Raw genomic sequence first — 20,675 nt, 5'->3', positions numbered from 1 at the left:
AGTCAACTGCAGAGGGCGCCATGTTGCTGGGCTGATGTTTGATGAGTAGATTTGACAAGGTAGGTACAAGATAGATAATGGTGGTAGATAAACCAACTCTGGTAGTCTGTGTCTCTTATACATATCAGCCTTCAGGTGGAGTGGGCGATGGGTGTCGGACGCTGCCGCAAATGTGCCCTCGGCCCGAGCGTTAGCGTATTGTGCTGCTTGGGCAAGTTCACAGTTCTACGATACTACAAATGCGCTCTCGGCCCGAGCGTTATAAAATCCTCCTAGGTCGAATATTGTTGTCTAAATTGCCCCACCCTTTCCGGCCCGAGAGGACACAGTGGTGTGTTTATGAACCATTCTGTGAGGAAGGACATGGTGCTCACGCATCTCTCACAAAATATTCTGGATCCCTCAAGCTACCCATTGACAAAATGCCCGTCTACGCGCTTTGTGGGGTTGCGCTGATCACAGGCACCGCAGCAGGTCAGTCACGAACCCTAAACAAATACCACTAGATTGCGCAGTCATTAAACTTGTGTAAGGAATCGGGAGAGGCACTGCAATTGCATTCGTAGAAGCAGGCTGTCGACACCTGTGCCTAGGCGATATTAATGAGGAGGAATTGGCGCGGACGCGGGATCAACTGCTTGGAGTTGCCCCCGAAGCCGAAGTGCTCATGCTTCATGTCGACATCGGGGATGAGCAGTCCGTTCTAAATTCCGTGGAAAAGACGGTCGCCAAGTTTGGCCGGCTCGACTACGCATGCAACGTAGCCGGAATCGAGCTTGGCAATATGCCTATTCAAGACATGAGGTCTGATGATTTCGACAGGATCGTGCAGGTCAATGCATACGGGGTTAGTCAAATGGACATTCTATATTTTGAATGTGCGAACTCTGCTAATTCGCCATTTTCATAAAGACTTTCCTCTGCCATCGCGCTCAGATCCGACAGATGCTCAAGCAAGACCTAGACTCCGGAAGAATTCGGGGCAGCATTGTGTCTGTTTCATCTCTTGCTGGTTTGAACGCTTCGCCCGGGCTTTCGGCATATTGCAGTACGAAGCATGCCATTATCGCCATGGTTAAGACGGACGCCTTGGACTATGGGCCCCACGGCATCCGTGTCAATGCAATATGTCCCGGCCCGACTGAAACAGAGGCCTTCTCAAACTTAGTAAACGAGCAACAGAAAGCTGTCATGGGCAGAGCTATTCCTATGCAAAGGGTGGGCACCTCCGAAGATATGGGTAATGCGATTGTATTTCTCTCTTCCCATTGTGCTTCATACATCCATGGAGTAACATTGAATGTCGATGGTGGCTCTTTTATCAGAAAAATTTACTTTAACAAGGAGACGTGGTAATACGTACTTACTTTGCAGAGGAAGTGCTGACGAAGACTTTGGCAAAGAATAATACCAATCGTGTAATATTGGCTTGATCTGATACATGACTGCTTATCAATTCCATAGAGACATCAAGTATAATATCTGCGCATTTTGTAGAGTAGCACTCGTTTCATGCTCTAATCTATTATCTTCAACGACTCTGCTTCTTGATAGTTGGGATTGTGATAAATCATTGCCGGCTTTGATTCATCACGAAAGTGAGAAGCAAGAGCTAGCACTCGAATGGGCAAAGTATTGTGCGGACTTATCAGCACTTGTGATAAGAAATGATAGAACCCGCGATTAGTGCTTTCTATTCAACTTCTATCATTATCCGACCGTCCCTATCCTCTTTTGCGGAGTGCACAGATTGGAAAATAGATAGTCTTATTTTCAGCTTTCGTAGTTGCCTGTGTAGGACGAATTACTCGTTAAATGCTACTATGACCACTTAGTCATGAAAAATGCGCGGATAGATGTTGACAGAATTGCCCCGTCAGTACCTCACGGTCCAAATACCCCTCATGATTCATTCTTCTTCCAGTTACCACCGGCGTCAAGTTACTGGTTGGATAACCGTTCCCATTCCTCCCTGATAAGGGCAGTCCTGTCCTTGGACCTAGGTAAAATCTCGCACGCAAAAGGAACAGGGCGACCTGCTGCGGAATCGGCTATTGCATCACGATCAACCTGGATTTCTTGACCGTTGGCTGTAGTAGGGCGGATGTCGAATGTCCATAGAATCCTGGCCGTAGTAATCAAGAGGTTGTTTGTAGCAACGTGTATGCCAGGGCACATTCTTCTTCCCGAGCCAAAACTGTAACCACCGCGCTCTCTTGGTGTAGCAGCGGAATGAGATGCAAAAATGGAGGTATTCTGGACCTGGCGCTCGGGTATAAAGTCTCGTGGGTTGGGAAAATCTTGCTCCTGGTGATTGGCAGCCCAGACGCCGAGGATGACCGTACTGCCCTTAGGGATGCGGAAGCCACGATAATGGTCTTCTCGTGATCTTTCGTATGGAATTGCTCCATTGAGCCCTACAGGCAGCCATCGGAGAGTTTCTTTGGCCACTGCGTTGAGATAGGGGAGCTTCGCAAGATGCCCCCATGAAGGTATAGTATCCGGCCCTACTACGGCATCGAGCTCCCGTTGTGCCTTTTTCTGTGCTTCTAGATAGAGCAACATGGCCTTAAAAAAGGTCTGCAGTGTGTATATCGAAGTGTCGGCACCCGCTTCGAAAGAGACGCCAGCGATGTATGCAGCCGCGTGGTTTGTGAGCAGCTCACCATCTGTGGTCCCTTTCCATCTCTTTTGAGAAGCGGCAATCTCGCGAGCGAAGCAGGTTGAAGAACCTTTGACTGCCTTCTCGTAGTACTTGTAGAATACGGCGCGTTCGCTTTCGTAAGCTTGAACTGCCTCCTAAGCGAGAGTATTCCACTGGCGGGGAATGATATCAAGCACAGACCTCACTGCAGGAAACATGTCCAGAAGCTGGGATTTTCCAACAAGGCGTATAAAACCGTGAGAGTTTTCTATTAGCTCTTTAGTCTCCTAACTCTCTGTTTCTAGAAGGCGAAGGCCGTATGTAATGCTTGCAGAAACACTCCCCATCGTTCGGCTAATGTGTTTAATAAAGCTGCATGGCTTATCTAGCAGATTAACGCAGAGTTTTAATGTCTCAAGTTCTTAGTATAGGATGTATTTCCGCGCAGTGTTCATATTGAGAGCGGCATAGTAAAGCTTTCATTCTAGACGCAACACGTCATTGTAACCCCGCATCACTGTACGAGAGTTTTCGAAAAGGTATCGCATATAAGTATTCGGACGGTCGGCATAGTTGGCGCCCTTAATATCAACTAGGTCGTGGATGACTTGTCCATCTGCAAGGACAATGACAGTCTTCTAGCCGAGGATGAGGGAGTAGATAGGACCATCTGATTACTTTTTAGTCATCTTCAACCGGGATGTAGATAGATTGAAGGGACTTACATTCTTTGGCCTATAGTCGATACTGCTCATGAGACTTTTTCTTCGGCATTTGATGCAGGTTGCTAATAAGCGGCAAGGTCGGCGGACCCGGTGGTAAGTCGCTTGCCCGGCTTCCTATACGAAGCACCCATATCATGACAAGTGCTCCGACTACAGATGAAAATGCAAAGAGGCTACCACTGAAATACATGGCTACTCGCTACATGAATTGTGTTACAGGCGGATGTACCAGGTCTAAAGTTCCATATAGTCTTTAAAGTAGTTCCTTCAATTCCTAGCATCTCCACGGATGCTGGCGAGAACCTGTACCGTCCCCAGCTCGGTTCCTGAGCGTAGTTTTCTCTATCCTCTATTTCCTATTCGCTACAAGCCTTGTAAGTAGCCTTTGCACTGCTTGTAAAGGCCCCGTTCAGTAATTCTTTTCCCTTGCAGGAAAGACGCGTCATGAAGCCGAGCCGGAGGAGGCGAGTATCTCACCATTGTAACTCCGAGCGACCGTCGGCCCGAGAGAACATTTCCTCCGGTTATGTACGGAAAACAGAACATATGTCGATACGGATCAAAAAGATAAGAATTAACGTCTTGTTCTTGACCTTAACATCTTCGACTTAGAGCTTTGGAATTGTACGCATCGACGTTGCAGTATGGCTGAAAAGTACTCAGGAGTGGCATTCCTGACTAATGCAGACCAAGGTAAGTTGCTGTGATAGCAGATTGAATCGACATCATAGCTTTGAAAGAGCTGACGTAAAATTAACAGACATTGGGCGTGCAATTGGCGACACGCTCATCGAGTCAGGATGCAGACGAATCATCATAAGTGGGAAGTCGTTGTTCGCCTTGGATTCTACGCGAAAATATCTGCTCAACCAACACCCGGAAGCCGACGTCCGAATATGCAAATGTACGGCAAATACATATCCTAGCGTAGAGCAAGCTGTTCTCAACGCCGCAGCATTCTTTGGATCTTTCAATTATGTGATCAATTGTCAACCTCTATCCCGAGCTAGCGCAAGACCTACAGCCGAGACATCACTGGACGACTTCCAAGAATTTCTCGAGATTTCATCGCGCGAGGTATTAAGACTTTCTGCCTTTTCAAAGAAAAGAATATGTCACTAACTATGCTACAGCTATGGATGTTTTGTAAAGCCCAGATATCGTATCTCACGTCCAACCCTACATGCCGAGGATCAAATATCGCCATTGTAAATATAATTCCGTATGGAAACATCGGAACTCATGCTGGTCATCCTTTTCAAGCAATAAGCTCCTACAGTGCTGTCGGCATGACGAAGTCAGTAGCGCAAGATTTATTGTATCCGCACAAGATTCGCTTGAACGCGGTATGCCCAGGGCTTACCAATAGTGCAATCGACAAGGCTCTACCAAGCGCCGAAAGATTAAAAAGGGGTGACGGAGTTGGTCGTTTAATCGATGTGCGTGAGGTAGCAAATGTCGCAGTGTTTATGGTGAGAGAGACTGCATCAGCGATACACGGTGTGGTTCTACCAGTGGATGCTGGAAGATGCTCAGTGCACAACTAAAAGGCTATAACAGCATGCGCTATAAGTCGAAAATTAGTCGGCAAGGTAGATACTCACTTTCGGAAGCTTTACAGAGGTGGCAATGAGATAGTGATCTGATGACCCAATATTGTAGGTCTCACAGGAATAGGACATGGAACTTTCAGGCCACACATTGATTTAAAGAAATATGAAAATATAAAACGTCGGCTGTTCTCGCATACCTCCAGTTACTTGCGTTTCCGGACAAGGACGGCAGATTCAGCCAATCTGCCATACCAATTGGGTTGTCAAGTCCAGAGAACATAGCAAGGAGATCCGCATCTGCGAATTCACCTGCAGGCGAATCAAACCCCTGAGAAGCAGATGTTCCCATCGTGACTGGTAAATAGAACTGCATATACTCCAATTTTGAGGCAAAACTAAGCCCCCTTTGCTCGAAAACCCAAGAAAATAGCCGGAGCATTTCTCTAATTCTCGGCCATCTGTGTTCGACTTATGTAAGATACGAGATGCTATTGAGAACTGCTTCCTCACAGATAACCTTCTCGGGGATTGAGAGGCTCATTGCACTCAGCAATTCGACAGAGAAAGCGATGTTCATCGCTACGGCAAAGGACCTATAGAGATTGAGATGTCAGCGAACATTACGTGTATGTCTTCGAGATAATTTACATTGCAAGCGGCATATATTCACATAATCTGTGCAACACAGCTCTTCGAACCGCCAAGTCAAAATCAAGGATGGCATTGCTCAAGTGGGAATAGGCTGGCAAATGGGTCTCCTCATCGGGATCTTATAATCTGCAATATTTCTATAAACTCTAATCTAATGTAGACAATTAATGCTTTATTATATAGCCTAAATCTAGATCTATATTTTATATATAGAAAGTATCTAGCTAGCTAAAGTAGCTAGCTAGAAATCTTAGATCAGCGCTAAATGTAGAGACCTAACTCTTAGCAACGTAGGTTAGCTAATAACTTTTTATTTATAAGACTTAGAGAAAGATTTTCTATACATAAGATATAGGTCTAGATTAAAGTTATATAATAAGTTATTTATCGTCTAAATGTGGTTTGAACCTATAGAGATATCGCGGATTTGAGTTCCCAATGAGGAGACCCATTTGCCAGCCTACACCGACTCATACTCTTTTGATGAATCTACTCATATTTAGTCTCAATAATAATCCGCAAGTGCTTATCATTTATTCTAGAGGCAACTGCGAGCTAACTGATTGTTGTTGCTCCTTATGTGAGTGGTGGCCTGGATTGGAATATACCCCGTGTTGCAGTGCATTCAAAATATACCGATAATCTACCAATACCATGAGATATCGTAGGTATGGACCAGAGACGCCCAGTTAGCGTAGGAAACTTGGCCCACGTGTCACTTCGAGTATAACATTGTAGCGGACGATAGAAGAATGGTCCTGAAGAAGGGATCTCGAGCCCTGGGGAGCGTTAGCGTAGTACTTTCCTAATTCAGCGGAGAGATCAGCATGAATCTGTTATTTTGGTATGGTACCGCGGAATTTAATGCTGCTGATTGTGAGGGACAACCTAAAACCACCTGGACTATACCACATTTGAACTATAAGGTGTTCTGCAAAAAGACACCTGTATTGCGATCATTATATCGTGTTACTCAACAGTGTTGTGCTTGCAATTTAGCACTAGCACGTTGATTAGATCAATACTAAATTTGGAAGTTATACTTGATGACAGCTTAGGTATTTCGAGAATCTATATCAAGACGGGCCCATCGTGAATTTCTTCTTTTCCTCAAAACTTTGCAATACAACAACGCTACATCATGACTACTTACTCCCTCAAATACGCCGATGTAAACTGTAAGTGTCCAGGACGATTCTACCATCACGTGGTTTTTGACAACTCTAGACGATCTCGCAGCGCCAGAAGACGCATCATGGCTGTGTCCAGTGCGCTTTGCCTACGACTGGCTTCGCGACGCGACATCTGAATACCCTACCGCATCGCCGTTGCACTATAGTTTGGAACTACCTTTATCCCCACCTGACTCACCCGAAGATAGTGTCAAAAACACTGGTGCAGTGTTAAAGACACGCGTAATTACATCATGCGACAATGCCAACGGCTTTGACATTTACCCCTCGCAAGCTGGCCTACCTTGGCCTACTAGACTCGCCAAAGTAAGACAGAGTCGACATTGGCGTGCTGGCATGCGCATCTCTAATGAACTCCTGGAACTTTTCTCTACAGATGCGACAATCACGCAGGCGGTAAGAAAGAATGGGGTTTCTCTTGCCCGCATAGCATCGCAGGAGCTACTGGTCGAGGAGGATGACCGCTTCGCGAAATTTGCTACGTACCTCTTCCCCGAGGCCAATGAGCAGCGTATGCGGTTGTTGGCGGCGGTAATAGTGTATGTTATCATCTTCGACGGTAAGTAGACTCGCAGCTTCTTTTTTGTGGACTTTGCTGATGTACGTGACTTTTGTCGATCCAGATTCGTGGGAGATGCATAGCGAAAACAAGCTTGGTGTGGTCCGAGACGATTTCGTCAGGCGACTCGAGGGCCAAGTCGAGGAAGCTACTAAGCAGAAAACACCTTTGCAGGCACTCATAGATTATACAGTTCAAGGATTCAAAGATGAGGATAAAATCTCGGGTGATGGTGGCCAGGAGGTGATTGATCACCTGATCGACTTCTGTTGCCACGTGCCTCCTCAGCAGACGTTTGACAACCTGGGCGATTACCTCAGCTATCGTCGCATCGATGCCGCCGTGCCGTGAGTCTCCTATTCTCTCGTCGCTACTCCTCTCACAGAAGTCACAGGTACATCCTCGCGTGTCTCAAATTCTCGCTGGGCTCGAGCGTACGCATTGAAGATCCGAAGCTGGAGCGCTTTCTTCGTTTAGTGAGCGATCAAATATCGCTGTCCAACGATCTCGCTTCTTACGACAAGGAAAAGCGGGCTTACGACTGCGGTAAAGCGTGCTACCTGATTAACGCTGTCGAAGTCGTGCAACGCCTCCTTGCGCTTCCGTCTCCAGGCCCGGCGAAGTCAATCGCGTACTCGATGCAGCTTAACGTTGAGTCTGAAATAAAGATAGAGCTAGATATATTGGTTGCCAGTGGAGAGCTCTCTACAGAGAAGCTGCAATTCGTCGATGCCGTGATGGTCATGACGGCGGGTAACGTTTTTTACTCTGTCATATCGCCAAGATATGGCGGACAGGAAGCCAAGATGGAGGTATAGGCAGATGGAAAGTTGTTGCTGAAGATTCTCTCTAGTGCAGATTACGTGACTGCTCCATTCTCAAAGCATCAAGCCAGTTTTAGAGCAGCGTGCAAATAGCTGCTCTTTTCGTAGTCTTTGAGTCCAATGATCGATCTCCCCTTTATGCCTGTACTCCTTCTTGCAACAACAGTCGTATATAGTTGGGGAAATTCAAGGGTTCAATTACTTCTAGGAGATAACGCTGATAAGTCCTAGCTGGGAAGTGATAGTCGAAGGTGCGATGGGTAGGTAGCAAAACTACTCTAGACCAAAAGCCCGGGTTATTCGGTCGGTCGGAATTTATACTGAATGTGCGCTCAACGGGCGATGTGAGAAAGCCGCAAGCTAACCAAGCACACGTGTACCATGATGTAGGCAAACCCTAGGGTCGATGTCCGTGCCGAGAGGTGAAATGATAAAGTGGTCCAGATATCGTATGCCGAGTGTGTATTAGACCGGATAGAACGAGGCAGTCTGGCGAACACCGAGGCGGCGTACATATCGATATAAGAGCGATGAAGAATGAGGCGGAAGCGTTTTTATCTCAAAAACAATATTACCAATCATCATACGATGGAAAATTTCTGTCCCAACAAGGTATATATCCGTTTCTCTTTACGCGTCTCCAACCTCAGCTTTTCTCCTTAGCCTTGCCCTGCGGCACCTTGATAACAATTTTACCCCTTGCTCTCCCTGTCTTCAACTTCTCAAACGCTTTCGGCGCATCGTCCCAGTCGAACACAGTGTCGACCACAGCCTTCACCTTACCCTCTTTCATCCATTCACCAAGCTGCCTTAGCGCATCTGCCGACGGCTTCGCCATCAACATCTGATAGCTGTTCTTCCCACCGCCCAGAAAACTCGGTAACAGCATATTGGAACCTACAGTCTTGATGCTGCCAATGCTCATCGCCGATCCAATCTGGATGAACTTCCCAGTTGGCGTAAGGAAAGCGGATGCGGCTTTGTAGAGGTTAGGTGGCGTGCCAACGTTATCGACCACGAGGCTAAATATTTGGCCCTTTGAGGAGAGGTTATCGATGATATCAGTGGTTTTGTAGTCGATGACTTCGTCTGCGCCTAGGCTCTTGCAGAGGTCGACGTTAGGTGTTGAGCATGTGGTCGTAACATGGCAACCAAGCGCTTTCGCGATTTGAATGCCGTACACACCAGTTCCGCCGGAGCCGCCATTGATAAATACTTTATCACCGTTCTTGACGTTTGGTGCGATGGCTTGGTATCTGGACATGGCATTAGCACACCTTCCGGCTTCATTCGCAACGCCCCCGGTCTTACTCGATCAACCCCACGATGCCCACACCAGCTGCATCCTCGACCTTCACGCCCTCTGGCAAAACCGCCAACATACTCCTTTCCACAGCCATATATTGCGCCAGACTTCCTCCCGTCAGCGCACCGACTTTCGCGCCAAACACAAACTCGCCGATTTGGAACTCGTCGACTTTCTTTCCCACTTTGGCGACCTTGCCGCAAAAGTCTGCACCTGGGGTGACGTCGGAGCCTACAAGTCGCAGAGGCATTGGACCTTCAGTCACCTTATGGTCGACAGGGTTGACCGCCATGGCGTGCACTTGAATGAGGATCTGTTCATCGTGAAGTGTAGGTTGCGGTGCGGCGTCGTTGACCTGCAGATTCTTCTCGATCCCGCCTTTGGTACTATTGTACTGCCAGGCCTTCATCGTGGATGCCATTTTGCTGCTCGAACTGAACCTGGCTACTTGTTTTGGTGGATGACCGATTGGTTTGATGGGTTCAGCAAGGAGTGTTGTCTTTGTTATCTTATAGCGTGGAAGTAGGTATGCGTCATGACGATTCGCTCTGAGCGGGGCATGCGCCACCGCCGTCTAACATCACAACTTTGTGAGTCTACTACTATCGAAGCTCTATGCAGGCGACTCACGTTATGGCGCGAAATGAACCCGCGCAGGGAGATCCTAACACTGTTGATGTGGACTAGATGGGCAAGGCTGTTCGCCCAGTGGGCCGTCTTACTTGCGTCTGATCGATGGGGCGAGCCCACATTGCCGCCTAATGTGATCGGGCGTATTCTGCGCAGCGACAGCAAGCTCATTGTAATGACAAGAACACAACAGGTACCGCAAAATGGAGCATGAACAAGTCGGCTATTTATACTAAGATAGATTTTCCGTCAATTGGTCCTACGCATCCATAAGACTGGAGGCCTGGCAGACGCAACTCAGATCGAACTCGCATAAGCCCGGCTACCCTGCGACAAGCCTCCTACGCATATGTAACAAACATCTGCTCAAAGCCAGTGACGTTCCATACTCCAGTGAGGGTGTTCAACGTCAAGTTCGTTGGAGTCGTAGGGCCACGCTGGAGCGCACCACTTTCAACATGACCACCCGCAGCAACAACAGTTCCATTCGCCCTCTCCAGATGATTGGCACCAGCCTTGACCGTAAAGTTTGCAAGGCTAATATCAAAAGGGTTGCGAGATGCGACAGATGGAGAGCCTGCATATAGTCAGCACATGAGATAATTCAGGCAATGGATGTACAATTTGGCGACTTACCGTAATACTGGGCGTTGAGCTCCTCGGGAGAGATGAACAGCTCGTAATATCCTCTGTAATAGCCTTCGCTCCATTGGAGCTCTCGGTTATCACGTACGAGGGCTGCGGAACGGTCGCTTGAGTTCGCAATCGATCTACCAGCGCCATAACCGCTGGAGGAGACGGCCGTGCCAGCAAATTCGACACCGATCGCACCAGCACCCGTGGCTTGGTCATAAGGAGTCTCATCAAGCCAAACAAGATCAGACACCCAGTTGGCATGAGAATCGCCAGCCAAGAATGCAGTGTTCGGTATCTCGTTACTGTAAAGGTGATGAAGGGTACGATTACGGTTTGCGGTGTATCCGTCCCACTGATCAGCGTTCAGCTCTTCGCTATACACTGCGCTGTTGTTCATCTGCGAGAAGATGATCTGGTTCCCGATGATCCTCCAAGTAGCACCTCGCTCATGGGATTCGGAAAGCTGGTTGTAGAACCAGTTTTCCTGATGACTGCCCATCAGCGAGCGGCCAGCATTGTCCTTGAGATCCGCAACGTAGTCGTCGTTCCAGTCGAGGGTCGTGATAGATCGGTCGTAGTTGCGCGTATCGAGCATTATAAGGTCGAATAGTTTACCCATCTTGAAGTTGCGCCAGATGCGGAGGTTGTCATCCATGTCAACTTGACGAATACTATGTTGATCATTAGCAAGATTAAGAAAGATCACAGTGAGATACATACGGCATCCACTCGAAGTAGGCTCGGACAGCATTCATCTTCCTTGAATCGACACTGACGCCTCCAAACTTTCGGAAGCTTTGCTCGGTGTTGTTCATGTTACTGAATCCATCGCGATATCCGTTGTTTGCAACCTCTATCAATGTGTCAGTCAAGCATAGGCCACCAGTTGAGTCAACGCACCATGATCATCCCAAGTTGGGATCCATGCGAAGTTCTGGTGAGCAAGAAGCAGATCGTCATCGGTGCGATACTGGCCGATCCTAGTCCGGTAGTCTGTGACAAATGTCAGTAGCGATCATTCTGAGAGAGTAATTGCACACGCACCATATAGTGTGACAATCTCTCTCGATGGGTTCGTGGCTCGTGGGTCTTGACCAAGTTTGCCCTTGCTAGACTCATAGATGTAATCACCGAGATGAACCTGAATAACTCGATTAGTGGATTCAACGACGCTTGTATTGATCGTGCTTACAAAATAGTCTACCTGGTCTTTCCTGGCCGCGTTTCCGTACGCATTGAAGTATCCGTTCTGCCAATTGGAGCAAGAGAAGATAGCAAGGCCGATTTTCGAGACATCATCGTCTTGACGAGGACTGGTCTTGGTCCTACCGAGCGGACTTTTTTTGGAGCTGCCACAAACGTTGAACTGGTAGTAGTACTGCGTGAATGGAGAGAGATTATTCGCTTCAATCTTCTCAAGGTCAGCTCGTCACTTGATATGATCAATGTACAAATCTGACCTTAACAGTGAAGTCGATATCGGAAGTGGTGTATGCTTGGCCTTGATCCGCGATGCTTGAGAAGTTGCTGTCTGTACCAACGCGATAGTCCACGCAGATAGGGTTTGGTGAAGCCATGATGTACTTCTCTATCTCGTGATTGTAGAACGCCACATTACCTGTGACAGTTGTATTCGACCGGTCGTTTTCAACTGATGGTGCGATACGTGTCCAGAGAATGACCGAGTCCGGGTAAGGGTCTCCAGAAGCGACGCCATGCGTGAAACTCAGCTGGGCAGGATCCCACGGAGTCGCCCGTTTCGCGAGGCTCCTCTTTGCGACCTTCGGCACATCAATGGCAAGGCCTTCATGTCGGCGAGAAGGCGAGTGGTAGTTCAGGTTGCCATCGAAGGATGCACACACGAGCGAGGCTAGAGGCGCCGCTGCAAGAAGAATTGAAAGCATTGTGAGGATTAAACAAGCTTCAGTAGTTTCCTTCCAGCCCTCCAAAATTCCAATGCCGGAAGGCTTAAATACTTCTATCCATACCTTGACGTACCGTCGTTCATGTACAATTCTATCATCTTTTTACCACGCGGGCCGCCAACATTACCGCATCGCGCATTCAGTACGGCTTTGACAGCAGCTGTGACCAACCACAGGAGGTGCATTGTAAGTGTGTACAAGAGTGCTTGTTGATCGTCAACAGCGACATATGCACGATGCGCATGTGCGAAGAGGTAGGATTGAGATTGGTCGAGCGCGACTTCATCCCGTCTGTCAGTCTAGCCGACTGTAGGGGTGTACAGTACATCTGAACCTCGTTGATGCTGGCGCAACAAACGTAGCGTGAAGAGCCAATACCGCGGTGCAGAAACTTGATGTTTAGTCCATCCGATGGCAGGGTAGAAGGAGTATGGCTTTCCAGCTTCCGATGCCGTAGCCCTGGAGGTGCCCGCGGACATTAATGGCGCTAAGATGTTAGCGCCACTCCCTGTAGTCCCTCGAACTGCAGTTGCCGTAGGTACGACTTATAGTACAATCTACACTTCTGTCTTAGAGATCTAATTGTACGCCCGTGTGGCACTTGCCTCTCTCCATACGTTCGATCAACCGCTTTATTGTTAGCGCTTCGTCCAATCCATCCGTTCCGGCGCATCCACATGATGTCGCTCAAACTCTCATCCGCTCCTGTGCCATCACAGTATAGCTGATGTCGCTCTGTTCATACCGAATTGCAGGATGTTTAGACTTATGACTCTACGACTACGTGGGAAGCCCCCGGCTTACCTCGAGTGTTCGCGCTATGCAGCGCTTTACTGTTTTGTAGCAGTACCGACTATAGCCTCTTACCTAGCGTTCATGTAATACGCACTATCTTTTTGAGCACCATTCATCAGCCTTTGCCCAATTCAACAAGTCCGAGCTCCGGAGTCTTCATATCACGGAAGAGATGGAGGCCAAGGCCATCGCTGTCAGGCGTGTGCCCCGGTTTATCATTGAGCGGGATATTTGACATTTGTTTAAGGACTGTGGTTTCTCTCTAGGTATAGTACCAGAGTAGCTGATGAGTCGGAAACTAACCGCAACGGCAGGCACAGATACTAGACTGAAGTTCAGACATCTGGCTGAGAATTCTATATCAATCTCAGATGTGACACTTCCACATCATACACGTCTGTCGATGTTTGGGCATGTGTCAAAATGAGGCGCGGTACCATTACTATGTACATGCTACCGCCGCAAGAGCATTGTAAGGCAATTAATCGACCCTGTATACAAGCTTTACACCTGACACATTGCCATCTTTCAGATCTTGCAAGCCCTGTGGAACACCAGCCAGTCCACTTCGAACCTCAGTCGGGTGAGTCGTGATCTTGCCGTTGTTGAACCAGTCTTCAGCCTGCTTCCAGAACTTCGCACCAAATTCATAGTCTTCCTGGTTGGCTGCAACTCTTTCATTGAACGTCTCACCAAGCGCCGTGTAGGCAAAAGTGAACTTGGTCTTTACGTCACTCCTTGGGTAGTCCTTGACCGGCAGAAGAGCGGACATGTGGCCGCCGCTGGAGCTGATGGCAGCAGCAGTGATCTCAAATGAGTTTCCTTCGGCGATGCAGTCGAAAGCCAGCTTGAGCTTGTCGTCGGTAGCTTTGCGAATCTGAGCGCCAACATCAACGTCCTTATAGTTGAAGACCTGGTCAGCGCCGAGCTTGCGGAGCAAGTCGAAGTTGTGAGGCGAAGATGTCGCGATAACCTCGCATCCTGACGCCTTCGCGTACTGAATGGCGAGCGTTCCTGTCGCGGTAGAGCCGCCGTAGATGAGGACTGGGGTCGGCTCTTGCACCCTCGCAGGCGGTAGCGGCAGGCCAAGCTCCTGGTACAAGCCTTGGGCAACAGTTGTGATTCCAACACCCAAAGTCGACGCGTCCTCGAAGGACATGCTATCAGGTATCTTCAGATTGATTCCAGTCTTGGCCTTGATGTGCTCGGCGAAAGCGCCATTAGAATGATCCGCAGGGTCCCCTAGGATATGTCAACACGCGCCCGCTAAAATGTGCAATAGTAACCTTACCTCCACGAACAAATCCAGCAATTCGGTCTCCAACCTTGTAGTTGGTCACAGCCTTGCCGACTTCCTCGACTACACCAGCATAGTCGCACCCAGCAATAGCGCCCGGCGCGGTCGAATGTTCGATGCTCTTCCAGTCAGTTGGGTTTAAAGCTACGGCTTTCGTCTTAACGAGAAGCCAATTGTCGGCAGGAAGCTTGGGAAGAGGAATGTCATTGCGCAGCTCAGAGACGCCCTTGGAGACGTGAACGACTGCCCTTTGTGTAGACATGTTTCGTGTAGAAAAGAAATGTGGAAGTCTGGTATGTAGTCTCGTTCCTGACGAAATAGGTATTGATAACTTTGATGGCCCCAGGAGTCGATTAATATACATTCTGCTATGATGCAAGACCTTCTAGTGGATTTGTAATGGGACTATCGCGTCATGCAGCCTTCTTAAGATCCACGGGCGGGGCGGAGTATGCTCGGCAAATGCTGGAGAACATGCTTCGTACTCGGAGTGATAAGTAATCGATGATCACTCATGCTATGTTACAAGTACTGGTGTGAATCTTAGTGTACCATCCATACGGTGAGAGGACCGTTGTATTGGCTGCCTACTGCAGATGTGATGTAGGTGGAATGGTCCAAGCTCGGGCATTGCGCTAACATATGGCGCAAGGGTCCAGCGTCGCGACGCATTCCACGCGTAGCTCTACTACTCCCACTTCACATACACGATCCTTTTGAGGTTTATCGAGCGCACGACCCCTGATTGCTATCATGGACGACCCTCAACGACCGGCAACGCCTGAAGACGAGGACATCAAACTCAACTTCTTCCCCGACCCCCCGCCTTTCTACAAGTACTTCACCACCGAAAACCTCACGCGACTCAAAGACATAGAGAAAGAAGCCGCACCAGAAGATGACGGAACGATGCCCTCTACCTCAGTCTTCGCGACGAGGCTCTCTGCAGAGCAAATCCTTGCTTTACCGACCGAGCTCCGCTACCTGATACCGCCCGAACCGCCTGCAGACGATGCCGAATTCCACGTATTCGGCACAGTAGAAAGTGCAAAGGGCGCAAACAACTTCATGAAGAACATGGACTATATAGCCGATCAACTAAGGTTCCAGGATGTCTTTCACGACTGGACGTACGAACAACTGTACCCCTCCTCTTCCACCGAGCCCGCAACCGATGATCCCCCCGCGCAACAGACTACCGCAGACAACTCCGCGTCTCTCGACCGGCAAAACTATTTGTTCCGGTTTCTACGAAGTATACTTCTGAGCTACATATCTCTACTGGGTATTGTAGCCGCAAATCCAACGTCGGAGCAAAAGGAACAGAAACTCAAGGATATCATGACGCTGGTAGCGAACATGCATGCACTCATTAACGAGTACCGCCCACATCAGGCGAGGCAGACGCTCATTGCGAAGATGGAAGAGCAGGTGCGCAGGAAGAGAGAGGAGGTTGAAAGCGTAAGAAGGATGGGAGAGAAGGTCAAGGAGGTGCTTGCTGGGTTTAGTGGGGTAGACGGTGGGGATAAGCCGGGTGATGGAGGTGAAGAGACCGTGGATGACGGGACAAATGCGGGGGAGGAGGATAGGCGGCGTGTGCAGAAGGGGATGTGGGAGGCTGTCAGTAAGATTCAGGGCTAAGAAGCACTCGCTTGGGCTCTAACAATGTTGGATGACATCGTTGTGACAATATAGCAAGATTTGGTTTCTACTGTAAATTTGGATGCGTGGCCGATATACAAGCGCAAGGCACTCCGTACCTTCGAACACAATACATACTATATCCATGGCGATAGCACAATACGACGCATGTGCTCAGAATTCGAGCCTGCAGACAATACACTACACGCGCCTGAACTTGGCAAACGTCGGCACCGAGCAGCCGTACAACACTTGGAGTCTCGGCATAGGCAACCCTTGACCTCAGGAACATGACGTCACGCGACGTTCCGACTTACCAGATACCTGCATACCCGATCCTTTGGTCCTCCTCAGCCACATGGAAAGCCACAATCTTTACTTCATCAACTGTTCTTCCATAGTTCGTATCGTTATTTCGGAAATTCCCGTTGGCGCGCGCCCCGGTTAATTGTGCTTGTGACACAAACGTAAGCTTCAAGGGTTGGCACGCGCTCAGCCCTGGTGCGCAGACACCCAAGACTCAATAAAAGAAGGCAACAACCACGGCTGAACATTTGGCGTTTGGGAACTGACCGACTGTTCTTCAGCCTGCAAACGCTTAGAGATAAGCAAGTACGGCTGAGGAGGACTGGTGCTTATTATTAGACACGATCAAATCGCATATATCTACATCCTCGACGCGTTTTCTAGTCCATCAAGTTACATTTCCGAGATATCTTGAGGCTGTGAGGCTGTTCAGGCTTTGCTCCCGACTACCTCCATCATCATGCCCTCCGCAACCTCGACAAGGCCAACTAAGCGCCTAGCCGTCTTCTGCGACGGAACATGGGTAGGCCGCGAAACTGAAGTCGAAGATGCACCACCAAGCAACATCCGACAACTTGCAAATATGGTCGGCGAAGTACAATACGCCACCGACGACAACACAGCCGCAAAAGTCCATCCCATCAAGCCCCACAAGACAGCAACACAAGGCTCTCCCCCAGACATCATCGCCGGCTACCAAGAAGGTGTGGGCCTTAACAAGACCTTTCTGCAGTACATATGGGACGGCGCAACCGCATCCACCATCAGCGACGAATGCATAGCCGTCTACCGCTTCATCGTGGAAAACTACACCTCGGACCATGAAATCTGGCTCTTCGGCTTCAGTCGTGGTGCCTTCACCGTCCGCTGTGTAGCCGGCATGATCAACAACTGCGGTATCATTAAACGCCTCCCAGAGTACACAGACGCAGAGGTCCAACGTCTCTGCTATGAAGTCTTCAGAACATACCGGAGTAACCTCCCCGTCGATGCACCGAAGAGCGACGAATGCCAGAGGTGGAAAGGCCTGGGCGATAGGGTTTGGCAAGTCAAAAGGCCCATCCGCTTTATGGGTGTCATTGATACGGTTGGGGCGTTGGGAATTCCGCGACTCAATGCGGGAATTGGGTTTGATTGGAGTCCGTTTGAGTTCTTCGATCAGACTGTGAGTACTGTCGTGCAGCATGTGTATCATGCGCCTTGTTTGCACGATCGGTTGTGGATCTTCCAGCCTTGTCTTGTGTACCCCAGCGAAGAGGATGAAGATGGCAAAGAAAAGGCGGTCGTGAAGCAAAGATGGTTCCCTGGTACCCATTACGATGTCGGTCGCATGACCTTTCGTTTTATACGCCAGAGTCCTGCGAATTGGATTGAAGATGCGCTGGGCTGGCTTCCGAATCTGCTTTCCCGAACGATATATCCGAACGAAGTGCTTAGCGACGCGGTGTTGAGGTGGCTTGTTCAAGGTGTACACGATGTTGATAACGAGTCTGCGAACCCGTTGATGCCAAACACAGAGCAACATATCGAAAGTCTCAGCACCAGACTCGGAGAATCCGTCATGGCATCATCAACAGCATCGGCACCAGAGACCCGAACAGGAAGCGGCGATATCTACGGCCACGTCCTGGCTTACGCACCAGGTGGCGTTGTATTCAGTGCTATACACCGTACTTCGCGCTCGATTACCGGCTTGCTGAACAATTTTTTCCCTCGACTTGGCGATAATATCCAGAGTCTGCTTGGCATCAAGGCGCTCGTTGCTATCTTGACTGCCACGGCTGATCGACGTATACCGGGGACTCAAGCAGATATTTATCCTTATATGGAGACTGAAACGGTGATGGTGCAAGGGAAGGAAGTGATCTTTTCAGTCGAGGAATTGGCGAGATTGAATGAAATGAATGAGAGGGGTACCTTACGGTATCCGAGTCAAACAGTTGAGGCATTCCAGTTGTGGAAACGTGTTTTTGGGAAGGATGAGACGGAGTAATGGATACGACGTTTGTGAGAGGTTGGTCTCTTCTGTGTAAAGCTTCTTATTTCAGAGATTGTGTAGTCATCCTTGTAAGCTCAAACCTGTTCTGATATCACTTGCTCTTATTCATCTCAAAAGCACCTTCATTCGCAAACGCCTTCTTATCAACGACTTGATCCCTGGTAAACCATCTATTAGATTCTTCTATACTCTAAACTTGCATAATCATCAAAACTAGAATCGTGCCATCATCCCAAGGGAAACAGATATTTGCCCAGTACGAAAGTGCTTAGACAAGACTTACTTCTTGCCACGGCCTCCAAAGCCCCATCGAATCTGGTTCGCCCAGCGACCCTCAACACCGAGATCGTCAGCACATTGCCAGACGAAACCAGGGTTCTTCTGGAACATGCGGCCGATGAAAGCGACGTCGAGGTTGTCGTTCTCAAGGTATCCGTTGGCCTGCTTGCCGTCGGTGATGCTACCAACGGTACCCACAGCCATCTTGTCTCCAACCTTGTCCTTGACAGCCTTGGCAAAAGGCTCTTGGTATCCTGGTCCACCGTGAATGTGCTGCTTCTCGTGAAGACCACCGGAAGAAACGTCGAGAAGGTCTACACCCCTATCGGCGAGGATCTCGGCAAGCTTGACGGTTTGATCAACAGTCCAGCCTTCAATACCAGCCTCATCGAGCCAGTCTGTTGCGCTGATACGGAGTACAAGGGGCATGCTGTCGGGGATAGTCTTGCGTGCAAGGTCAACGACTTCGAGAGTAAGACGTGTGCGGTTCTCGAAGGATCCGCCGTACTCGTCGGTACGCTTGTTAGATGCTGGCGATAGGAAGGAGTGTAGGAGGTAGCCGTGTGCGTTGTGGATCTCGATGGTGTCGAAGCCGATCTTCAGGGAGCGCTTGATAGCATCAACAAACGCCTGCTTGAAGGTCTCGATGTCCTGCTTGGTCATCTCCTTGGGTGTGCAGTGGTGGTCGTTGAATGCAATCGCCGAAGGAGCGTACACATTGTCCGGCCAGCCGTTCATCTCCTTTGTAGCGATGTCGCCCTTGCTTAACCAGGGAGCGACGGTGCTAGCCTTTCTTCCGGCGTGTGCGAGTTGGATGCCGATTTTCTGGCCCTGAGAGTGTGCGAATTCTACGAGCTTACGGAGAGGCTCCATCTGCGAGTCCTTCCAGAGACCGCAGTCTTCTGGTGTGATCCTTCCCTCGGGCTGTACCGCCGTAGCCTCAACGAATGTAAGACCAGGTCCGCGCTGGATGATGCCACCTAGATGTGTTAGGTGCCAGTTGGTTTGGTGGCCATCTTCAGCCGAATATTGGCAGAGAGGCGAGAGAGCGAGGCGGTTCTGGATTTCGAGGCCGCGGAGTTTGAGGGGCTGGAAGAGTTTGGGGATCTTGGAGCTGCCATCGAGCATGCCAAGAGCAGTCCCGGCGACAGGCTCTTGTGCGGGAGTGAAGTATGAGATCTAGATACGTTAGCCTGATGAATTCAGGAAGCTGGAATGGATACACACCCCAGCGGCGGCCTTGTTCCTCAGCTCATCTTGCTTGGGAACTTGTTTGCTGTTCTTGTCCTCAGGAATATCCTTTGCGATCGCATGATGCGAATGCGGCTTCTCGGTATCGGCCTGATCACCCATTATAGCGGTTGTTTGTATATAGGATTGAATTGGATTTGTAGAGTGTGGAGGGGATTGTGTCGAAGACAGATGTGTAAGTGGATATGGGCAGCGAAGAGTGGGTGGTCAATGGCATCTTTATACTTTCCTCCCACTCTTCTCGAAAGTACCGACATGACGTGCGTCTTTGAACATTACTACCATCGAACCCCTGCCGCGGGGCAGATTTGGCGCCCCGCCTTCCTTGTTCGGGATGGTTTGTCACCTAGCAACCCATAGATTCGTTGAAGCCGGATTTGTAAGGCACACGTCGTCGGATTCACCGACTTGTCGGGTAGTCAAATATGATGAATGCGATTTTTGAAGGCACACGTACCTGA

The 20,675-nt window shown here is 49.2% G+C and overlaps 8 protein-coding genes across 8 annotated transcripts; 3 read left to right on the top strand and 5 right to left on the bottom strand.

The window, feature by feature from the left end:
- Positions 1-1,941: 1,941 nt before the first annotated feature.
- ALTATR162_LOCUS969 (uncharacterized protein) lies at positions 1,942-2,565 on the bottom strand (the record flags this gene model as incomplete). The annotated part of the gene is made up of 1 exon (XM_043308564.1): positions 1,942-2,565. One exon carries the CDS (start codon positions 2,563-2,565, stop codon positions 1,942-1,944), a length of 624 nt encoding a protein of 207 aa, XP_043164499.1.
- Positions 2,566-6,714: 4,149 nt separating this feature from the next.
- Positions 6,715-8,143, top strand: ALTATR162_LOCUS968 (uncharacterized protein; the record flags this gene model as incomplete). The annotated part of the gene is made up of 4 exons (XM_043308563.1): positions 6,715-6,751; positions 6,801-7,325; positions 7,390-7,672; positions 7,720-8,143. The coding sequence occupies 4 exons, from the start codon at positions 6,715-6,717 to the stop codon at positions 8,141-8,143; spliced, it is 1,269 nt and encodes a 422-aa protein (XP_043164498.1).
- A 652-nt stretch (positions 8,144-8,795) lies between these two features.
- On the bottom strand, positions 8,796-9,864 carry ALTATR162_LOCUS967 (uncharacterized protein; the record flags this gene model as incomplete). The annotated part of the gene is made up of 2 exons (XM_043308562.1): positions 8,796-9,405; positions 9,461-9,864. 2 exons carry the CDS (start codon positions 9,862-9,864, stop codon positions 8,796-8,798), a joined length of 1,014 nt encoding a protein of 337 aa, XP_043164497.1.
- A 562-nt stretch (positions 9,865-10,426) lies between these two features.
- On the bottom strand, positions 10,427-12,625 carry ALTATR162_LOCUS966 (uncharacterized protein; the record flags this gene model as incomplete). Its single annotated transcript, XM_043308561.1, has 7 exons — positions 10,427-10,662; positions 10,722-11,392; positions 11,442-11,574; positions 11,622-11,714; positions 11,766-11,862; positions 11,914-12,132; positions 12,182-12,625. 7 exons carry the CDS (start codon positions 12,623-12,625, stop codon positions 10,427-10,429), a joined length of 1,893 nt encoding a protein of 630 aa, XP_043164496.1.
- A 1,297-nt stretch (positions 12,626-13,922) lies between these two features.
- ALTATR162_LOCUS965 (uncharacterized protein) lies at positions 13,923-15,000 on the bottom strand (the record flags this gene model as incomplete). The annotated part of the gene is made up of 2 exons (XM_043308560.1): positions 13,923-14,683; positions 14,733-15,000. 2 exons carry the CDS (start codon positions 14,998-15,000, stop codon positions 13,923-13,925), a joined length of 1,029 nt encoding a protein of 342 aa, XP_043164495.1.
- Positions 15,001-15,491: 491 nt separating this feature from the next.
- Positions 15,492-16,379, top strand: ALTATR162_LOCUS964 (uncharacterized protein; the record flags this gene model as incomplete). The annotated part of the gene is made up of 1 exon (XM_043308559.1): positions 15,492-16,379. The coding sequence occupies one exon, from the start codon at positions 15,492-15,494 to the stop codon at positions 16,377-16,379; it is 888 nt and encodes a 295-aa protein (XP_043164494.1).
- A 766-nt stretch (positions 16,380-17,145) lies between these two features.
- Positions 17,146-18,678, top strand: ALTATR162_LOCUS963 (uncharacterized protein; the record flags this gene model as incomplete). Its single annotated transcript, XM_043308558.1, has 1 exon — positions 17,146-18,678. The coding sequence occupies one exon, from the start codon at positions 17,146-17,148 to the stop codon at positions 18,676-18,678; it is 1,533 nt and encodes a 510-aa protein (XP_043164493.1).
- A 285-nt stretch (positions 18,679-18,963) lies between these two features.
- On the bottom strand, positions 18,964-20,316 carry ALTATR162_LOCUS962 (uncharacterized protein; the record flags this gene model as incomplete). Its single annotated transcript, XM_043308557.1, has 2 exons — positions 18,964-20,142; positions 20,191-20,316. The coding sequence occupies 2 exons, from the start codon at positions 20,314-20,316 to the stop codon at positions 18,964-18,966; spliced, it is 1,305 nt and encodes a 434-aa protein (XP_043164492.1).
- Positions 20,317-20,675: the final 359 nt, after the last annotated feature.

The sequence above is a fragment of the Alternaria atra genome (assembly GCF_907166805.1).
Source record: "Alternaria atra isolate CS162 genome assembly, contig: 21, whole genome shotgun sequence".
Taxonomy (NCBI): Eukaryota; Fungi; Ascomycota; class Dothideomycetes; order Pleosporales; family Pleosporaceae; genus Alternaria; species Alternaria atra.
This window is presented reverse-complemented; position numbering and strand designations above follow the sequence as displayed.